Here is a 22,650-nt window from a genome sequence, read left to right as displayed (position 1 = left end):
GGATCCGGGAGTCGTCCCTGACAGTTCCCTTTGGGAACACCAAGTCACCAAAGGCCCCACCAGTCATTCTTCATTGTGCACTCATGATGCCAACCTGCTACCGGTATGTTCATGCTGCAAATGCCAAGTAACCGATGGCAACTATATGAAATCCTCACCCATCTCATGAGTTGCGACCATGCACACAGTATGCTCCATTGAGGAGTGCCAAGTACCTGTGGCTGACCCATCCATCCTGATGTCTCTGACTACCCATCATCAATTCCTTAATAGCTCACTTCATCATGAACTATGATCAATGGGAATTCGATCATCTACTCTCATACAAGACTGGGAACACTCATAGGCAGGTTACCAGCCTCTATTAGTATAGAGGCTGGGACCGGACTCCGAGGACTGTATAGGGGTCTTGATTTCAAATTTGTAAAGGTACCATCAGTGTTACATAATCAATATAGTTGAACATATGATTCAGTTCTTTCAATTCAAATGAGTAATCTTGATTATGACTAGCATTCACGACTCAACTTCCCGACTTTTTTTACCCTGAACCTCCAACCCAAGAACCCTAGGGCCCGTTGACATCATGTACAACCAAATGCTAAGCTTCACAGCACTGGGAGAAATACCATCACCTCGGCATCAACCTCAACCTCAACCCAATCCCAACACACCTCTTGGACATCCCAAAAGGCAACGAGAGGAGGTTCACAAGTCCACGTCACCACTCAATGATCGTGATAACCCTTCTCCTAAGAGAGTGAGGATAATCCCCCCTTCATCCTACTACCCAGATCCTCTGCCACCAATCCCAAATTCCCTGAAGACCGGATGTCAGATGTCTCAGAGGTTCCTACCACCAATTAACCTCAGAGATTGTGGCATCAATACATATGTTCCTACCCAAAAGCAACATGACCATCACCAGGTGTATGCATGCACATCATGTGGGTCAATGGAGTCTCGTGCTGCAGTGAACCTGGAAACTCACAAGGGCGTTCTGATGGAGGTTCAACGAGCTGAAATTATTCTTGCCACCCTCCGCCAGCAAAATCTGACGATTGGTCAATTCTTTGCAATCATTTTAGACCCAGAGAATGAAGATAAACTAACCCAAAACTCACAATCTGCACTCGCTGCTTTTCTCCAAGGACAGACCAAGATGGGAACCCAGCCCATCAATGCCGTGCAACTAATGTTTCACCATCAGTTGAGTCAGGACAGACTGCATGAAACTAGCACCACTTACCATCCCCTTCCCATATATGCACGACCACCTGCCGTCCCATCATTCCACCCAGATATTTCTGCAACATGCACGACGGCAGGTGTGACGCTAGTCCCAGGATTCGACAACATAAATGTTTGGGATGGAGTGAGGGCTCACAATAGTTTGAAGCAGTATTTCCTTCGTGAAGTTCTGGATGAGATTAACAGTGAGATGAAATCCCTTGTTAAAGAAAGCACCCTCCATGCAGATGGTTCTATAGCACTCACCTGGGCCAAAATGATGACATTCTCATTCACACACACCCAGGAGTTGATACAGAAGAGAGCTCCGGCGATGTGGTCAATCCTCACAATGGCAGCAGTTGGCAATGGGAACGTCGGCCGCTTGTTGTCTGTGCAAAAAGAAGCCCAGGAGGGTGCGAGGGGGCGCAGCACAAATAACATGAGAGACCCATGGCTGGTGAGTGAAAGAAGCTCTGCTTACCTGGTGTGCTGATGCTGCTCTATAGGGATGTACTGTGACAGCTTTAATCCTGGCGTACTTCCATTCTGTGAAAGCGAACATGATGCAGACAGTAATTGGCAACACCCTATTCACAACTAGTGCTCACCGGTCAGTCCATGCCATGCTGGGTCACATGGGTATCGCAACGGCATACAGCAGTACCATTGGACGACTCCACAGTCTCGGATTAGATAAGAAAGCAACATTGAAAGCAATAGGGCGCGTGGTTGTTGCAGGAAAAGTTCAGATTCACCTCCTTTATGACAACATCAATCAGTACCACCAGGCATGGAGAGCCAACTTGACGACTCAGAGTGCGCTGGAAAGCGGGATGGCAGCAACGGTCATTGTAAATCCAGATGTGGATCCAAAAGCATTCGATGGCCCAGGGTATTACCAACGGTGTTATAAAAATGGGGCCTAATTGGCCCATTTCTATAGCGTCCGGGTGCAGGAGGGGGCCGTGACATTGAGAAGATGTTACAATTAATGTAACAGATGTTGTAACAGTGGGGTTTACAATAACATGGACATCAGGTGTTTTGGGTGATAATGGATGGTTAGGTTGTTATTATATACATGTCACGTGATAATACACTGTACAGAGGCCATAAGAGGCTAAAAATGGGAATTTCCCATTTCCATAACAAACGGAAAGCCGAGGCTACAGGAAAGGGAGAACTCACATTCAAGAAGCTCAAGTTGGACCTTGATGCCAACCAATTGGAAGGTGCTGCAGTTGCAAATATCCTAAGGATTCTCACCAAATACATCCCTGAGTTGGCACGATTCAAGCGGGATGTCGACAATTTCCAATACAAGAAGCACGCAAAGCACCGCATCAAGCTGGAGAAGACAGAGTATCATCCACTAGAGTGCTCGGGCTTTAATGAGGCCTACACTCAGGGAAACCGCGATGTCATTCTTGATGCATTTGTCCGTCAGTTAGGAGTCAGCCGCAAGGAATTGGAAGGGAGGCAGTTTCCAGTGTCCGGCAATCAATCTACCATTGCACGCATTCGCACGTTGCTTGCACAAACATCGACATGCCGCACCTGGTTTACTTCTCATAAATGGGTCCTTCCAGTCATCGAACTTTGGCACATGAAATGGACATTTCTGAAGGGTATTTACAAAGCACACTGGGCATCTAAAGTCGGCAAAGGCGATATCGGTCTTCACTTTGCAGCTGATCGACTGGGGCGTGAGATTAACCCTGATAAAGTCGACTTCTATCCAGGTTCCCGGCTTGCTGAGGTTGTTCTAATCACCATGACTCTCCATTTTTCCAGGTAAACATTCATTCCCACTTTCAATTCGTGTATTTCGACTGATGGGAACATTGGAAGAACCATATTACGTGGACACTCAGCACCCCAATTATTGGTGTCTTCAGGTCGCGCTGATAGGCTCCACCTCTTGGAAGAACTGAGGACTTACTGTAAGCCTGGATTCCCCTTGCACAAGTGTGGTTTCTCGTTTCTCCTTCAGCTTGCACGTACCATATATACAACCTATGGAACTACTGAGGCCACGACATACGCTCAACATCATAATACCAGCACTGCTGAAGGGTTTTTTAGTGCATGTGTGCCCAATGTCCCCACCCCCAACCCCAGTTCCTTCCCCCAATCGTCACCTTCGGACCCTGATCTTGACCATGGGCTTTCCATTACGAGCGCCAACAACGACAACAACGATCACAACACAGATAGGTTGGGCAACGGCGCTGGTGCACCACTTCCTAGCCCAGCCTCTGTTCTGCCTCAGCGCCAGACAGACCTCAACAATGCAAGTGAGGATGTGCAGCCTGCCCCTTCAGCTGACAATCCCGAAGGCGACACACTTCTTTATAACAACATTCTCCTTTATCGCGATCTCTTGCATCTTTATGAGTTCAATACAAGCGTTGAAGGAGAGAATGAAGGAAGGTCAGTTGGGAGGTTCAAACGAGACCACCACCAAGCTGTTCCCTGGTTCTTTAGTTAGGATGGGGAAGTGTACTAGTGTTATTTATTGTAAATATAGTACCAATCCGAGTGTTTTGGCTAATTCTATTTTTATGGGTTAGTTTTAAAGTTCCTGAGAATTGACTTACAGATAAACCGAGCCCTGCGGAGCTGTTTCTTTATTGAAATTTATTAATTTGTCTAGGTGTAATTCTGTGTAGCATTGTTTAATTTGGATTTAAACTTGAATTTAATCTTGTACTTGGTGAAGTTTCAAAGATTCTATTCAGTTAATGAATTTGGATTCTGTCTGGAGTGTCCCTTGAGTTTGTTTTATTTTTGTCTTATTTTATTGCTTGTTTTAACAGTAGCAAAATAACTGTTTTGTGTTTACACTTTGAAATCTGGAGTGTTAACCAGCTCTCCTCTTGAAATATCTACTTAATATTTCTCTCCTTTATTGCTGCCTTTTACTACAGTGGCAATCTTAACTGTATATCACTTTTTTGCACTGGAGTGACAACCAGAAATGCTTGAGAAAAATAATACTCTATTTTCTTACTTCTCTAAGGGGGGCGAAAAGTCGCAGAAAGGGTCTCCCTTTTATACTCCTTGGGTCGCCTTCCTTTTTCACGCTCTACCTTCTATTTACAGGATTTATTTACAGTGTATTTTTCTCAAACTGAATAAAAAATGAAATTTTCATGCTATAGTTCTACTGCGCTTATGCTGCGCTGAACTGCGGTTCTACTGCGGTCAGACTGCGCCTAGAATTCTTATTGTCCTCCCTCGCCTAAGCTATTTTAATGGTTAATTGGAACTTGACTGCGCTGTATTTGTCGCAGTTACCTATTTCAAATTCCCTATATATACCATTAAATTTGCTATGACTCGATGATTCTGAATTCAAACTTCGCATTATTATGCGTACGGCTGTGCTGAGACCTTCAGCTGATTTATTCCAATTTTATTTAGTGACATTTACTTAAAATGAGACTGAAATGATAAATGAGTGAATTATTCAGGTTTAAAACTGAAAGAAAAAGTTGTTAGTAGTCAAGAATTACTCAAACGAATGTGTTATAGCTCTCCACTTCATTAGAACATCGTTCCCTAAAATTCCCGCCATGCTCCATCGTAGTTTAGTGGTTTTCGTGAATTTCGTTCATATTCCCTGATTCCCTTTTGTATTATCACATTCTAATCCTCCATATGTATTGTTGGTTGTTATAGTAGGTTGTCCTTGAAGATATCATATTTTTATCTATTTTATTTAGGACTCTGGACCTCTTGAAGCTGTCTTCCCGCACGTTTTCAGGTTTCTAACTTCATGTCCTTGTATCTCATTCATTTCTGGATGTTTTCTCACGCTCTTGGTATCATAAATTTTTATTTATTCCCACCTTTCCAATGGTACTAAGATTGTGTCCTATTTCCTGGTATTCGTTGAGTTAGCAAAGATTCGCGTGCACATTTGGTAATCACATGCATCGTTCCCATAGTCGTTTGTATGCGGGAGCCGTTTTCGTTTAATTGTTCGGGATTTATGATATGCGTGGGTGTTTATTTCTTTCATATGGGCTTCTGTGATTTATTTCAGATTTTTCCCTCATGATCTAAGGTTGTTTTGCACTTTCCGTGCTTTGTTTTGACCGGGCTCTTCCTTATTTGGACGGAAATTGGTCTTCGCGATCTGCCGAAGTGCGGATCTCGGTTCCGACGGCCGGTTCCCTGCGCATCGCCACCCTCACGTGTCATTACACATGATGCGGATTTCTATATTCCCGTCATGGGTATAGCTTCACAACGGCTGGACCGTTTGGGCTGAAAATTTGCATATCTATAGTTCCCCATTTTTAATAATTTCTGTGTAAATTTCGTTCTATGTTTTAATTATGGATCCTATGCAAACATCGTCTTTTCCCTGAGCTCGGACTTTTGATGTCGCTATTCCCGTTATTGGATATCTCATTAACGCATGATCCTTTTATTATGAAACTTTGGGAGGATTAAGTTTAGATCCCTTCCTTTCTAATGGGCTATCAAGCTTGTCTCGGTCGTTACTAGTTAATCTTCGCGCTTGCCTTTTAGACATTGTCCTTGTTTTGCAGGAGTTTTAGTCATATCTCCGTCGTTTATGGGTAGTTTCCCCTGTAATTACTCTCATTGGGTCCGTTTGGGGGACATCTACATTTCCTATTATAAACACGACTTTGACTTTTGCATTAGTTCCTGAGGAATCTTTGTTCCGTGGTACTTCCGTCCTTGGCTACGTGTGCGGACGTGGGAAAGTAGTTTTCGTGGAGGTTCTCTGGTTATTTTTATAGTCAAATCTTGGTCGATTGTCCTAATTCTTGGTTTAATATTTGCTATAAATTCCCCCGAGAATTCCGTCTCATTGGTGGTAAGCTTGAAGTATTTTTGCTATTTTTCTTTCTTTCGATTTATCGTGCATAGTCATAATAATTCGTAAAAATTCGTAAAATTCGTTAAAATTCAGGTCCTTCTATTTTCTCATATCTACTTGTCGTATGAGGTTTTGTGATTTATCTGGCATATTTCCATAATGGGTTTCCATAGTGTGGCCGTTATTTCTCCTACAGCGTACATGATGGCAACATTGGCCAGACATATGAAATCATCAAGGTGTTCATTCCACGCTGTCCCCACATAGAAGCGCTTACATTTGATTACAGTGGCTCTGCTTTTATTTTTTTGGGGTTGGTTCCCCAAACTATGGTAATGAACTTCTTCACCAAGTGTGTGACTTTTGGTGGCATTTGTCACCAGAGACCCACTTGACAATACTCACTTGTTATTTGGTCAACCCTTCTGGATTGCCAGGGCAGTTCCATGAGCACGATCTTCTTCAAGAGCACCTCAACTTTTGGCTGAAGCATGTTTTCAATGGGCGGAAGAACGCGTTTGACTCAAGTTTTCTATGGGAAGCTGTATCTCTAAACATCGTCAATCTCCGTGAGCTCCTACAAAGCTTCTTGGGCATGCTTGGGATTGCTCGAGTGCACCCGGGTCGAACCCAAGCAGACATAGAGGCTGATATCAATCATCTCGGCCTTAGCTATCTTCAATATTCGCTGCACCAATATTCTCCTGGCCACAACCAAACAACAATTTCCCTAGACGGTTTTGCACGTGGAGAGGAAAAAATCAGGAAAGTACTTCCAATGTTCCTTCAGAAATACATGATATGATGACTATCATTCTTTATTATGACACATCGTTACATCTTACAAGTTCTATTCAACATCCTGATCGGCATTTGCAGCCTTTATGGTGAGTTTGATTGACCTTTTCCCCACTTGTCGGGGCCTCCCAAGTATAGTTGCTGATGATGTCTCTCCTTTGCCCAGTGCACCATTATCGTCATCTACCATCCTGTTCAGTGCTTTACGCTTACGAGATCCCTTCCCCTTCTCCCTTATTTCCAGTTCTCTCTCCCATCTCTTATTGGAATCCTCGATCACCTCGATCAGCAATTCTGTCTCCGGAGCGTCCAATCCAAATTCCCGGCCCCAAGCCTCGACAAGCACCTCGCATCTTTCCCTGCAATATCCTTGGTGCATTCCCGATGCCAATTGTTCCAGGGATTGATCCGGTGTAACAACTGAGGGGCCATCAAGGTTTGTCATTTCCCGAACCCCCATTTCTTTATGCATTGACCAGATATTCTCTCGCCAGTTCCATAGGAGCTTCAGGGAAACCTTTATCATCCCTGGACTATACTTCTCCAGGTTCTGGTCATCACGGGGCAGTGAAACAAGATTAGTGTTCCTCGGTCGTGTAAGTTTTTCCATATAGTGATCCGTTGCTGATTGATAATCATTTGGTGGCCCAGGTGTGCATCCAGGAGCCTCACAACATTGCTCTGGTCGATAGTAGGGCTCATCATAATATCCACACAACACACGCTGATAGCACTTTGGATGACCTGGGTTGAAATACTCCACAAATCCCGGTGCACATTTATCTCGGTAAGCCACTCATGCTGCAAGGGTGTTCTTTGACATCTTCTTCTTGTTGGCTTGGTCACCATAGAGGTCAAAGTTATTTTCGATTCGTATTTTGTCAGGTGCGTATATTATAACACGGCCTCCACTCCCATCACGGCTTGCCCGGCCATTCCACTGAGTCATTGACTCAAAGTCTGCAGGAAGGTCAAGGATGATTACGTCCTTGACTGACATGTCAAGCCCGACATTACCCGCTGTTGTCACGACAACTATCCGAACAAGCCCCTGTTCGAGCTCCAGAAGAGTTTGGATGCGATCCTCTTGTGGTATAATCGAATGGAATGGGAAGACCAAGCCGCGTTCTTCAGTTATAAAAGCCTTCAGCTGGGTACATAGCCATTTTACTAGTGCATCGGCAATTGCAATGGTGCCAACTGCAATCAGAGTAGGTCATATAACATCGGGGCTTGCAAGATCATTGGGAACAAGCCATGCAAGATCTGGGAACTCAGTCTCATGTATTGAATGTTTCAGGATACACGCCCCATAGACCAGGTCTTGGCAGTCAATTGGGAGTGATATATCTTGAAATTGTCCTCGTTGAAAACCTAACACATTTTGCGTTTTAGGTCGCGCAATTGCGGGATCCATTGAGCCTGACATTGCTAGGAAGGTAACATTGGAGGGAACCAGTGCCTGGAGGGTACCAACAGATTTGTATGCTTCTCGGAAACTTCATGACCAAGGTATGACTAGGTGAGCTTCGTCGATCACACAGAATCCCAATTTATTTTTGAAGATCCTAGACCCAAGCAACCCCTTGAAGGCAAGTGTGTTTATTCTTTCTGGGGCACATCCTATAATGTCATACATCCCTGACATTGCTTCCTTCCAGAGGTCGCAGGGAGGTTCACACTGCAGCACCTCCATGCATGACTCCTCATGCAGTGCTAGAAAGCGCATTCCTTTAGCGTGTGCATTCAGCTCCTGATGAATCATTGTTAGCAAAGGTGGTCCCACTTAAGGTATGGGGAAATGGCCCACTTGATCATCCATCAGTGCATGGGTTGGGTATATCACTAAGGTAATGTGGGGCCTGTTCATTATCGTCCGTGCCATAACTGAGGCCAGCATGAGAATAGTTTTCCCGCTTCTGGTTGAAGAGGTTAGGAACACATCTGTCCCATTATACAAGTGGAGTGTGTTTTCCACCTGCCACGGCCTTGGAGAAGCAAATCCAAACCAGTTTCAGATGATTGCTTCCATCCAAGCCTCACTTCCTGGATGGAAAAGTGCCACGCTCTGCTGGAGAGACAGAATTCTTTCTTCATATGGGGCTTCCATCTTCCCAATCGGTGTCATTCTGCTAGCATGCGATGTTGATCGATAACAATGAGTGTACAAAAATAGAAGTTGTTCCGGCGTTGAGTCCATCACATCAATGTGTCAGGGCACAGCCCTTGACCCCACTCACCCTCAGACACCCTCACCCTTCTCCTAACCACCCTCTCTCCACATTTCCCCATTCCCCTTATCCTTCCCCCCACTGTTTCACATAATGATGCACGCGCGCGAACCCATGGGAACGTTCTGGGCGAGCGACTCACCCAGAAATGTACAGCCACAACCGTGGGAACATTCTGGGCGAGCAGCTTGCCCAGAACTTTCCCACGCGTCACACCCGTTATGGAAAGTCGGCAGCAAGCGGGAACTGTATAGTTCCTAGGGTCCTTTTGTGTCGGCCTCACAGGGGGCTGAGAAGCTTACCCTTCTTCTCAGCTCATTCCCTGTGAAGGCAAGTGTACTTACCCGCTTTTCAATGAATACCAGCTCATTCCCTGTGAAGGCTGAGGCCAGTCCCCTCAGCGACTTCGAGGAGTTAGCACCTGGGGAGAGTACCCCAGCTTCCACACCCAGCCTCGCCCTCCGGCCACTCCCAGCTGGGGTCCGGATCCTGACACAATGCTACCATTTTGGGACATTTAAATACATTTCTGTACCTTAACGCAAATTGAAATTTGACCCCTATTCAGTTGGTTGAGTTGGGTCCTTGACTAGAACACTCATCAATTACATATCCCATTATGGTACAGACTAGATATAACAATTGTCATCCCTCTATAAGAATGGATTGAGAAAAGGGGAATTCTCCCCATCCTCATAACATACACGTCCATGCCCTAATTTACTAACTGGCAACAAGAACTAAAAGGGGGATAACTCTAGTTGATTTTATCACTAGGGTGTAACCTATCTACAAGTTATGTATATATAGTTACATAGAGGGCAGGCCCATAAATGGCAGGGCCAAGCGGAGCAGAGCTAACAGAGTTACCTGTTAGCCAACTGAATATTACTGACAAGTTGGGTTACAGGGTTAGTGGAATGGCAGGCTATAACCCAGAAATGGAAAGGAGGAAGCAAGTGAATTGCCCAATGGGGGCAGGAGTGCGCTAGCGGACATTGGAGCTGTCTGGAGGCCTTCAGAAATCCGTACTTAGGGAGGTGTAGGAAATATATTGGATTGAGGGGGTGGTGACCATTGAGGGAGTTGGAGGTGATTGTGGAATATTGTTAGAACCGTGCGGATTCAGACGACTCCGGAGTGGAATCGGAGACTTAGCGTGGAAGGACCTCGGCCTCAGCGACTCAGGCGGAGCGCTGTGCCATTGCTGGTTGTCCTAGGGGTCCCTAATTTCGGATCTAGCAGAGGGAAAGTCTCTTGGGGGGAATTCATGTTGATTTCGGACTGAGGTTACAAGTTACTATGTACATTGTATATAAGGAGGGGTCCGGAATCAAAAGGAGTGAGGGTAGGACGAAAGGAGACAAAGGGAGATGGAAAGGGGAACAACACCGAGGGTCAAGGGTTTGACTCAATGGTGTTTCTCAAAGGAGGAATGAAGGGCCATGGCCCAAGGAGGAAGGAAGGAGGTTGGGAGTGGGGAATGGCTAGCTGACTGAATAGAAAGGAAGCAGCAGCCCAAATAGGAATGAGGGAGAATAGCGGAACTGAATGGAGCAATGCAATAGTTGCAAGGTCCGACGTAAGTCCAGAAAGTCCGAACTCGGAAGTTAAACTCCGGAATATTGGCAAACATAATTAAATGGAATGAGCTAACCAATACAATGGGTATAAGCGGAGGTGGGGTCAAAGTCCGAGGTCGGAGCTAAGACCGGAGGTTCCGGAGACGGAGACGTGAACGGGATTCCGGAGTGGAGGTCCGGAGTCGGGAGCATAGGTTTTGCGTACTCGTCTGGAAGGTGTCGAGGTTGGGGTCGGACCCGGAATGTTCCGGAGTCGGACCGAAGGTGGTGTCCGAGCCGGAGGTGGGATAACCTCTTGGGAGTCGGCAAGGAGAAGGTGACAGAAGGGAAGTAGGACTCCGGAAGTCGGAGTTTGGAGTTCCGGGAGCCTGGAGCAGAGGTCAGAATTGTATGGATATGACAAATATGGAGGCTCCGAGGTTAGTGACGAAGGAGCGGAGGTAATCCGGAAGGGTCGGAGGTAGTGGAGGACGATGGCCATAGATGGATATGACAGAAGGGGTATGTGACTTGAGGGGGAATGTTGGAATACAAGTCACATGATGAAACTGAACCGGAATATCCGGGAATATTCTACAGGTTACTAGGCACCTGCATAAGCACTGGGCATAGAAGAATCTAGAATATTATTGAAGAGTATGAATATGGGCATGGGAGCACTGCATGTACTTTAGTTACAGTTTCTCTTCTCATTTCTATATTACATCTGGGTTGCGAGTGAACCGCTGAAGCGGGTTGCCATATATGGAATGCCGCATTTACAACAATGTGGATGAGGGTGGACAGCCGGGATATTTGAACACAGGATTTGTATGCTGGCCCAAGTGACTGCAGGAAAGGGGATGATGTGAAGTGTGAAGGGAATTAAAAGTCATCAAGTGATTGTGCAAAAATGCGGTCTGGAGGTGAAAAGGAATGTATTTTGAAATCAATGAATTGTATTGTTCTCAAGCCGAAGGCTGTCAACTTGTATAACAAAGAATAATGAATAAAGGAAATGCACACAAGTGCACATCATCCATTCACTGTCCATTCCTTACCTCACAGTCCAGTTTCTTGACTGTTTCCTCCCAATCATCATCAACCTTATCACTATTGTCTGATACTACAGGGCTGCTTGTCTGGCTGTCAGGTACACATTTTAGTTTGTCCACCATCTTCCAAATTGCCAGTGACAGTTGTTTTTGAAGCTTATCCTCAAGGGAGCAAGCAACTTCAGAAGATATCCCAATACTCGGAAGGGCCCATGGGGATATTTGACCATGTGAGCCTGGGAGGCTGAACTGAATATCTGTTGAGTTCAGGAGGGTTGCAAGCATGTTGCAGCACCAACAACATTTTTTAGCAACTCCAATTGTCCTTGGCTTATTGGAAGTGCCCTTCAAAAGAAAGATTAGCAGCATGCCTCCAAAAATGTAGGACACCAACAACTTACATGAAATATGTCTGGAAGTCGGGTATTCTGCATGTTGCCATCTTGGCCATTGTACTGTGCAATGGCACCCATCAGAGATGCTTCACAGTGGACCATGCCATGAAACTCCCCGGACTTTGGAAGCTTCCGAGCAAATTCCCAGAACCATGAATGCACAATGGAGTTGTGGCCTTTTGACTGATCCTCCCGGTCTTGAAGAGATTTTTGCAATATATCTGCGAAGATTGGTAGTGCATTTGCCATTGCTTTTGGCTCGGCAGGAGGAGCAGTGATCACGAGATGGAGACGAAGCCTCGGGGTACGTCGTATACGTGAACTGGAAAATAAAAAATCTGTCGCAGTGATCCACGCAACGACATTACCAAGGTATCGCATGGTAAGAGCGACCGAATCCTCATCTGTCTCAGCAGTGAGCTCTAAATTGTCGGTATGTGTGTCATCGAAAGTCTGGCTTTGGGGATCAGCGGAGCCTTCTGGGTTTTCGGTATTGGAGCGAGCTGATGAAGAGGTTGTGCTTTTAGATCGTGGGGACAATGAATACATTACAAAATATTGTACCTCGCTGACGTTTGAATATTTCTCGGTCCAGGATAGCGTTGACAGAATCCAGTTCAAGCAGATATTTGAATCCCTCTGATTTGATCAATAATTGGAGCAATTTTAAAGCAATCGCGCCCTTGGTGGTGTTGCCTGCCACTTTGTTGCCGTCTAGCTTGAAACATTCCTTGCACCATGATAGATACGATGTAAATGTTTTCATCCAAAGTGGAGCTATGTCCTTCGTCCAGGATGCGAAATATTTCCCGCGGGACCATCGGCATTGGATGCCCGTCTTCTGGAATAGGATAACAAGGCGTTTTGGTATTTCACACTCGGACTTCACAAAATGGTCCCTGTCGCTGGGCTTCCATCCTTGGAGAATCTTATCTAACGTCGTATCTTGAAAGATGAACTTGTCGGATCGGAGTCGATGGGAGATGATCGATGCGCATCGCCGAACGATGAATGTAGTGATACGTCGAACGACACGGGCGTGTTCGGTTCCACCTCGCCGTACGGCACGGATATTGTTAAATAAAGACATTACGTCTGCTGCATGCTGACTCAGAGTGATATCCTCTGGAGGGCGGTCGCTAAATGCAATGGTAATGATGAATCAGAGCGACGCGCAGAAAGAGGTGTTGGTCACCTGCTCAAGAGTTCGTCGCGTTGGACGTCGTCTAGATCTTTAGATTCAATCTCAGCGACACCAAGTTCATAATTAAGGCCATCTGATTTGGGATTCTGGGTGGTAACAAAATCGTTTGAGAGCCCACTCTCAGGGGTGTCTGGATATTCGCCGTCGTCTCTATCAATCATCGCAAGGATATTCACGGAATCCACCATCGTTCGCGTGGTGACTGCGATGGGTCGAATGTTCGGCCCCATCATGCCTCTCTTATCCGTACCACGAGTGAGGAGCGTGGCAATATGCATCGCAACTTTAAACTCGATTGACGAGGGACCTTTGGTAGGAGAGCTAGCTTGAGGATCGAGCCTTGACAGGATCGTGGTAAGGGCACGGATTCTCAGGTCAATGTTGCCGAGGGTCGGGGTGGCCTGGCTTGGCCCTTGGCGATCTAACCAACTAAGCATAGTCTTACTAGAAGTGGTAGACGGTGTATGGTTTCGTGGAGGGACAGCAAAAGGGACACTGGTTCAGGTGACTCACTTCCGAAAAAATTAAACGGATAATAACAACATATTCCACCGCAGTTTCACCACCCCGAAGTTTTGCAAAAAAAAACAACTTTGCACGTGAGCAACTGGCACCGAGTTCTGGCTTTCCACATGCTGAAGTTCACGGCTAGATTAGGTTAAGTAGGTCCCCAGCTGCGGCCGATGCGACTGGCACTGATGACTCGCGTTTATGGGATTTAGATGGGACCGCGGCAGCGGGTGAGGATATTGCCATTGAGGCGTCCATCCGAAAGCGTGCATGGCAGTGCTGAGCTCGGTCTTTCAAACCGTGACCCCAAAGCTGAGCGTATATGTAAGCAGGCTACCAGCCTCTATTAATATAGAACGTATATGTATATGCTAACGAGTGTGCCCATGCCCAAGATCCGTGAACACGGGCATGATTAGAGCCAGTGGTGGTGCAAAGAATTAATCCTGGCCCATGTAGCACTATCAAGCGCGGGAGCCCTGGTGTACTGAATACCGAAGAGCTCTGTCATCCCCACAGCAGACAAGAGGTGAAACTCAGGGAAAACTGACTGTGGCGAGAACTTCGGATTCCCTCTCAAGGCAGGTTTTTGCAGTGTCCTCTTGCAGAGTGTTTGGATGGTCCCACGATTATAATATTGCCCAATGCGGGTCATTAATATCCCAGATTAAGCGCTCATTTGGAACGTCTGCATGCAGGCGACATGGACCTCCCCCCCGGTTTGGGCGATCAAATATCGAGTATCACTGAAGTCCCACAGACATGTCAGCCTCTCGGCATCAATAAGCTTCCCATTGAAATCATTCGGGAAATCTTCGTGCTTGGGAATTCCTTCCCTATCCAAGAAATCATTTCTAATGACATTTCTACCAATGTAGCGGCAGTATCGAGATTCTGGCGTTCCGTGGCTCTGTCAGAACCCCGACTTTGGTCGAAAATTTGTTTGAAGTTGGGTGATAAACGGTGGTTAGGGGGATTTGATCAGTTCACTTCCTATCTCGAGAGATCGAGAGGTGCTCGAATCCACCTTTGGATTGCCAATTATCGCGGCGCACCAATGGATGCCCAGTGTCGATCAATGGAATTAGCCGCACCTCACTTGGATCGCTGTTATTCATTGATCTATGACGATCATGAGTTCCACATGCCCAATGCCTGGATCCCATTGACTCACCCATTTCCGTCACTCAAGGAACTAGACATCTTCTTGACGCCGCGGTGGAGAATTGGACTCAATCCAGAGGCCATTCAACTCGGGCCGAATTTGAACCTCCACGAGTTCAAGCTTTCACATTCACATTTGCACACCGGCTTCCTTGCACCATTCAACGTCTCGAAAAGTTTGAACTTGACAAAGCTGCCCGCTTTTACGGTATTCAGTGTGCTCAGACGCAGCCCCGAAATCGAACGGCTCAGAATCTCGCTCCACTGGACGTCGATCCTTCCTTCGTCCCTCTATTCTCTATCACTTCGCAATCTCCGAACACTCGAAGTAGATGCTGGGCCCTTCCCCTACGAGATCGCTCCGCGACTCAAACTCCTGCGTGTAGCGCAACCACAGAGCTTAAAGATGTTGACTTCGTCTTCCGCTCTGGGATATGCCGACTCTCTCGCAATGGTAAAAGCCCTTGACTTGCGGGGTTGGGTGACTTACGGGCAGGGAGAAAGGTACCTTGTTCACTTCAGCTCCCTTTTCGCCCTTTCTTTGCGTTATCGCCGAGGTTTGGAGGCCCTCATCGAGTTCCTCGCCCCTGATGGACAAGCGGTACAGGATCGCTTCAATACCTCTGATTCTCATGAATCACCCAACGTCCAAACGCCGCCATGTCCGAACCTGAACCTCGTCATCATTGAATTTCTCGGGGAAGCTGTAGTCCCTGAGGGACTCACAAAAGCTTTGAGAAGCTTACTCCTCGGCCGTTCTGATATTACTATTATTATAGATTGGGTGGGGGCCACGGAACTTTCGCAGACGCTTAATCTGCTAGCAGGCCAATTCCCGCGCAGAGTTCTATTCCAGGTTACTGGCTGCTTCAACTTGGACGTTGAAGAGCTTAGGATCAGTTTTTTCGGATGAGTACTCCCCCCCATTCGTGGGATGCCACAATTCGGCTCTGAATTGGCTAAGAGGGTGAGTTGTGAGTTGATGTCACGATACCTTCTGACATATTTGGTACGTCTCACAAGCAGCCCCTCTCTGGAACTCCCAGTGCCGATCGTCATGCCACCACGCCCAGCTGCCGCACAGCCGCCTGCTCAGTACTACCTCGTTTTGGACCGCAAATATCCTGGTTCTCGGATTGGCAAACAGAAAGCAACGAGAACATCATCTGTGGATATAACTTGTTGCTTGTGGAGCTGACTACGTAACGGCGCGGCACTTGAGGTCTGATGTCGATTTGGGTCCGCACTACCTTAACGATCCCCATCCTTGCAGGGATAAGGGAGATGACGCGTTCGAGTTAACGGTTTCCCCACCCCCGGAGTATAGTTTGGTGCGCTGCTCAAATGAAAGATATGGATAACCTTTGTACGCACCACAAATGATCCGTCTTGTCCCTGCAAGAGACATACTCAGGTCATCAGGTACCCAAAGCGAAAATTTCCCAAGTATGTCAGCGTAGACCGATCCCGATATCTTTGCATAGTCACAGTTTCTCATAGTTTTTAATCGAGAGGTATTCAAACTGACACATGGGCTCATTCTTTGATGAGACGAACTGTTCAGGAATATAAACCTATTAATGATTCGGGGACATACTGAATGGCGCCCCATGCATGTAAGGAGCATATTAACTTAACTGGACTCCACCGGGCGTCGTGAGGGTTAAAAAGAGCTCCATCTGAACCCGGTTTGCTATCTTTGTGATCCGCGCAGCTCTCCAATCGATGGTCGAACGCTGTCTTGTGTTCAGCAAAATTAAGATGAGATATGGCTGGCATGAGGCTGGTAAAATCATGATTGTAACATAATTGACTGCAGACACCGGTCGGATTATCTTTTCGGTGCAGCCAGCTTTCACCGGACAGCCTAGACTACCTTGGGAGGTTTGAGAGGGGTCCCCTGGGTTAGCCGGACTAGGGAAGAGATCGAATTAACGTCAATCCGTACATTGGTCGAGCCGTGTCCATCTTATGGATTCGTGTTGTTTCATCCCGCACATGAAGTCCAAAACGTCGCTCAATCATGACAACAGGCCTAGCAACGGTGACACGTTATGAGTCAGTGATTGGTGTCAAACGACAGCACCACTCGCGGAGTTATGATTAAAAATCGACGATAGAAGAAAAAGTGTATGTCACAAAGTAATTGTATCCTACGAACTCGGTCGCTTCGGTGAACCCCATGTCAACGGGTCATCAAGGCCGTAATTTGCTCTTGGATTTCTGCGCATCTCCCCATCACCAGTGGTTTCTGTTTGCTGAAACGCAGCATCATTTTCTCTCTCTGGGCCCCCATCCTCATCTACTGGTGGCAGCTCTGCAATCCTGGGCTCTGGTGCGCGTGGAAGTCCTCCATTCGATGAACTAGAACCGGTCGCTCCGAAAGGTGGCAAGGACCCGCCCCTAAAGGCGTTGCCAGCCGAAATGGATGACGTCCCTGTTCGAGCAACACTGCCAAAGAGCGAAAACGGTCCTCCAGTGCTGCCCGTAGCTCCTGCTCCGAAGGAGCTGGATTGCGTGATTGGCGGATGAATTTCAGTGCCGTACATCGTTCGCTTGCTAGGCGATGGGGGAGGTGGTGAGTCCAGACTCATGTAGCTTTCCTCTTGGAAACCGAAGTCACCAACCTCATCATATCCACGCGGCGCATTGTCAATGGAGAAAGCAGGTGAGAGAGGGGCGTTCGACGTGGACGTAGGATTGGAGGCGCGCGTCGGAGATGTGGAAGGAGCGGTGTTGATGAGTTGTGGTGCAAACTCAAAGGACGGAGCACGGAATGGGTTGGAACGAGGCATAGGAAGTGTGCCAAGAGAGGGGGCAGATGACATTTTCGGCGGGCTCAAGGTAACGCTATCATTGCCCCCATCATCGTCTCGAGAGGACACCTCGCCGGTAGAGCGGGGAGTGGAACTAGCTGAGGGTGAACCGACGCTGTAGCCGAAGGAAACGGCACCTGTATTTCCAACATTGGCGGGTGATACAGAGCTATCCGCCTTGCTCACTGCTGTGCTTCCTCGAGGGGTTCTACGGGCAATAGGATTGTAGCGGCCCGAGCTACCATCCTTCCTCGATGACTTCAAGCCGTTGGACCCGGAGCCTAATGATGTACCAGTGGTCAGCGGTTTGGATGGGATGAGGGGGAAGGGAAGTGCTGAGAGGGGTGGTTGAATAAGTTCAGCAGAGGAAGAAGGGAGAGGGACAAGTGATTCTTTGGGGATTTGGGGCGAAGGGGGGTGCTGGTAGTTGGGGGGAGGTACAAGTGACGAGAAGTAAGCTGTTATGGGGCTGCTTTGTGGAGGCTCGTCATTCACAACTGGAGGGCCAGAAGGTCGTCCAAGTGACAAGAGGGCTGGTTTCCCATTGGTCCCAGCAATGGTTGTTTGCGGTTCCTCCTGTGTCGCAGGGGCAGGAGCGATCTCGCCGGTGGGATTGATGTCAGTGGAAGCGGACTCTTCAGGTGGCTCCTCAATCACAGACCGCTGTTCAGGGGGCTCTTCTTGCGACGGCTCAGTAGTCCGCGCGCGTTTTGTTGGACTAGGCTGCCCAGATGGCGATGGTGCAATTTCTTCATCGCCTCTGGACCTCTGTGGCGTACCTTCTCTGTCCCTCTTTCCGAGATTTAGTGGCGCTGGAGGCGGGAGCGTCCCCTCTACATTCTCCTTATCATCCTCAAGCGTCTTCACTCGACCCTCCAGCCCACGAGCGTACGCATCCAGAGCGTGAACTGTGGCCTTCAATGACTCGATCAATCCCTCAGTCTGCCGCGTTGACGTCTCGCCAACCCTCCTAAACTCAAGAAAATCTTCTCGTAAAGTCTTTAGGTCGTCAAGAGCCGCGTCTTTGCCCTTCCTGACGGCTTCAAGTTCCTCGCGCAATTGAGCTGTGCGTTCGCGCTCGAGGCGGAGAGATTCGGTGAGCGAATTGATGGCTACCTTTGAGGCTTCAGTATCAAGTGCAATGCCTCTGAACTCCTCCGAGCCTTTGAGAGTCTCGAGAAGAGTGCTGGTACTACTACTCTTTGAAGGGGTTGTAGGTGCGGCGGGAACCGCAAAGAAGGGCGCAGATATGATCGAAGGACGGTTTATAGGCTGAGGTCCAGTCTGAGACGTCGATGCAACGGGTCCTTGTGCTATAATCGATTTGTCAGATATGAGCGCCGTTATCACGAATTTAGATCCAAACATGCTTACTTGAAACAGACTGGGATTCGAGCTGCTTGGATGTCGTCTGAGGCGATGCTCCGGAGCCAGTGTGGTTAACGGAGGTACGGCGAGAAGGGATCTCTACAACCACCCCAGCTGAACCAAGGGATTGGCGTGAAGCTGAAGTGTCTTTACTTGAAGGAGGACGCCCCTGTTCTTCTTTCTCCGTTGCCTTGCCTTTGCCTCCACCAGAAACAGAGGCGGGTGTCCTGCGTGTTCTTGACGATGTACCGGCGGGGCGGGATGTTGTTGAGTTAGAGGGCTTGGCGGAGGCTTGACGTCGCGCTGGTCGCTTAGGTGGTACCTCCTCGTCGCTCGACACGATACTGCCCTTCGATTTAACAGAAAACCCCCCAGGTTTGGACCTGGCGACAGATTTCGACGAAGTCGATATTGACGGGCCAGGAATCTTGGATGTGCCTGGCACGACTCGAGGTCTTCCAGAGGACGACTCAGATGCCGAGGGCACCCTCCTCGCAGTCGTCGTAGTTGTTGTAGACGGGCCACTATCCAGGCGTTAAATGGACCCCTGTAAGGATTCCACCAATCAAGTTGCACGTTCCAAGGATCGCACCTTTTCTTAAGCTTCTCCATTGCTTTCTGCAATTCTATGACAAGTTCATCTGTCTTGAGGTTCGCCTTGATGTTATGCTCCTTTGCAAGCGACTGGAGTTCGGCGCGTTTCTTCGCTTCAAGTTGAGTCCGAGAGAAAACCGCAGGCATGATACAACTTCGTTGAAAGGGAATCGGTTATATGTCGAATACTAATGTGGAACGACCCTGAATGCGCAAAAAAGCTAAGCGTGAGAGGGCAACGTCGCGCGCCCTTGCAGATTGCGGCAAGCACGAGTTGGCTGTTGGGGAGCGGTTGGAGTGCAATGAAATGGCCTCGACGAAAATACATGTCAATATCAAAACAACCTAGCCTCGGCGAGCAACTTCGAACTCCCAATCCCAAGAGATGATAATTACAAGCTAGATAATAATAAAATAATGTTACAAGCAATTAAGTGTTACATCGTGGAGATGAGACGATGGTGGCGTGAATCCGAGAAATTAAGGATTGAGGCGATAGGAATTGAGAGCAAGAGGTGTTCACTATAAGTACGAATGGTGGAACTTGCCTCCCATAACAGTTGTTGTCGAAACAGTAATGACGTTCGACTGGGTCGAAATGACCTTTCTATGAACTTCTGGTGCAGTGTACTCCTTGTGAATCCGTTCCACTGGCTTACTGCTCTTCTCTTTGGGTTCATCTATCTCCTTTTCCTTCCCTTTCCCCTTATCCTTGAAGCCACCCTCTCTTCCCTTCTCCGCATCGAGGTCGACGTCCTCACCCGCATCCTCACCTTCACCCACCTCCTCGATTCTATCCTTTTCTGGCTCCGGAGTCAGCGGCAACGCATCCTTCAATCGTCCTTGAGCCAACAAATTACCGGTCCAAGGTGCAGGAATAATAGGTGTCTTCTCCAATTCAAGTACTCTTTGTTCCAAGGACTCCACCTTCTTCCTCCAATCCTCAGCACTCGGCCCGTTGCCGCCCGCGCTACCTGTTTCAACTTGGTGACCGAGGTTTTCCAGCTTGTCGAGCAAGTCCGCATCAATTAGCCGGTTGACCTGTCCCTCCCACGACTCGAGACGTGCGTTATTCTCTTCGAAGCGAGTTTCGAGATGTCTAAGATCCTTCAATTTCACTGGGGCGTCAGTGCCTTCCCCTGTACTTCCTCCTAGCCCTTCAAGAGACTTCTTGACCTCTCCCAAACGTTCGTCCAGCTCAGGCAGCTGCTTTTTTGTCTGATCCATATCGGTCTGAAATTCCAACGCTGTCGCAGTCAGTTCATCCACGTCATTCCTGAGCTTAGCATAAAAGGTGAGAGCAGAGCGCATGGTATTGAGAACAGAAAGCGTCTGACGAAAGGCAGTGATGACAGTCTCAAGGGTTGGCTCGGAAGGGAGAGTAGGCACTGGGGGGATTATAGGTTCGGGAGGCTGGGGCTCAGTGGATGCAGGTTCTGGTGCTGCACTACGACGTTTAGAAACCACACGAGATGAAAGCTTCTGTTGTTCCTCATCGAGCTGTATCGACTCGGTGTCAGCTTCGGTGGGCGCTTGGTCGAGGGATGCACTTTGATGTTGGTGTTTGGACTTCCAGTCTTTCCCTCGTCCTTTGGTGCTGACAGCGGGGCCTTTGCGAGACGAAGGTTGCCTCCGTGGAGGTGCAACGAATTGTTCATCTTCGGCTGGCTGGTCAATTTCCTCCTCCTTTGCTACTGAGGTCTCCTTGCCTTTTCCTTTGCGCCTCTTGGGAACGCGTAGTTGCGGTTCCCCTGCTGTCTCAGCGTGATCGTCTTCCCTCGGGCGTTTACCTTTGCCCTTCGTCGTAGCATGGGTGAGTTCCACGGCAACTTCAGCTGCTCTGTGAAAAAGAGAGGGGTGAGAACGAACATATTAAACATGATAAACAACTGACTCGTCAGATTCATTAGCAGGCGCGTCCTCGGTACGCGTTGAAAGCCTTGCATTCCCAGAGGCAGGAGGCAACTTCATTATTTTGAGGATCTCCTCGATGATATCATCCTTCTTCCTGGCCTTGACCCCATTTTCCTATATACCAAATGACACGAACAGGAACCCGCAAATCAGTAAGACGCAAGTGTGGCAATTCGCCACTTCCGGCCTGGGGTACACACCTTTGCAAGTTTCTGCAAATCACCCCACGGCGTATTGTTGAGCCTTTTATACTCCTTTTCGCGTCTTGTAGGTGGCATGATGGAAAACAGTAAGTTCGGATGCACGGTTGAAAAGCAAGATGGCGAGAATGCAAGTCTGCGAGGCAAGCGGCTGTAAGAAAACTTGGTTATGTTTGGTGTTTTGGCCCGCACTCCGAACAATATTGCGCCTTTGTGCACAAAGCAGGAAACTTCACGTGACTGTCGGAACCGAATTGCAAATCGTAGTATATAGGCTGGTATCCTGCCTAGATGCCATCGTAGTGGATGTTTGTCGGGGTTCCAACCAAGTAGGGGTTCGAACAAACGTGTGTAGAGCATATAAGAAGAAGGCTAGACAACGAAGAGATACATAGCTTTGCAAAGTGGAATTACTGTACCCGCACGACCAATTACCGGTCACGCATCACACTGACGTTCCGGTTGAATGATCCTTGTCACACCAATTTTTTTTGGCGCCTAAGTGGCTGTGTGAAATCGGATTAGATTCAATGAAAACAAAAGCCGTCTGCAAGGAAGTAGTTTTTTGGTGTAAAATGTATCAACACGAAAATTTGCCAGTTGGACATTTCCAGCGCCACTGTGGCTGGTGTCACACCAACCTTGCCACCTCTTCCGTTGCTTGTCACACGTCACAAGGAGAAGCCGGTTGACTATTTTGTGTCACACTCGGAACCTCAGCCAGTAATTGGTCGTGCGGGTACAGTAA

The 22,650-nt window shown here is 47.9% G+C and overlaps 1 protein-coding gene across 1 annotated transcript; it reads left to right on the top strand.

The window, feature by feature from the left end:
• Window positions 1-586: 586 nt before the first annotated feature.
• Window positions 587-3,167, top strand: EI90DRAFT_3022581 (uncharacterized protein; the record flags this gene model as incomplete). Its single annotated transcript, XM_039057793.1, has 4 exons — window positions 587-1,690; window positions 1,740-2,125; window positions 2,491-2,975; window positions 3,028-3,167. The coding sequence occupies 4 exons, from the start codon at window positions 587-589 to the stop codon at window positions 3,165-3,167; spliced, it is 2,115 nt and encodes a 704-aa protein (XP_038908365.1).
• Window positions 3,168-22,650: the final 19,483 nt, after the last annotated feature.

Source organism: Cantharellus anzutake, assembly GCF_015039405.1.
Source record: "Cantharellus anzutake strain C23 chromosome Unknown EI90scaffold_163, whole genome shotgun sequence".
In the NCBI taxonomy this organism is placed as follows: Eukaryota; Fungi; Basidiomycota; class Agaricomycetes; order Cantharellales; family Hydnaceae; genus Cantharellus; species Cantharellus anzutake.
Note: the sequence above shows the minus strand (reverse complement) of the source record. Positions and strands in the feature narration are given on the sequence as shown.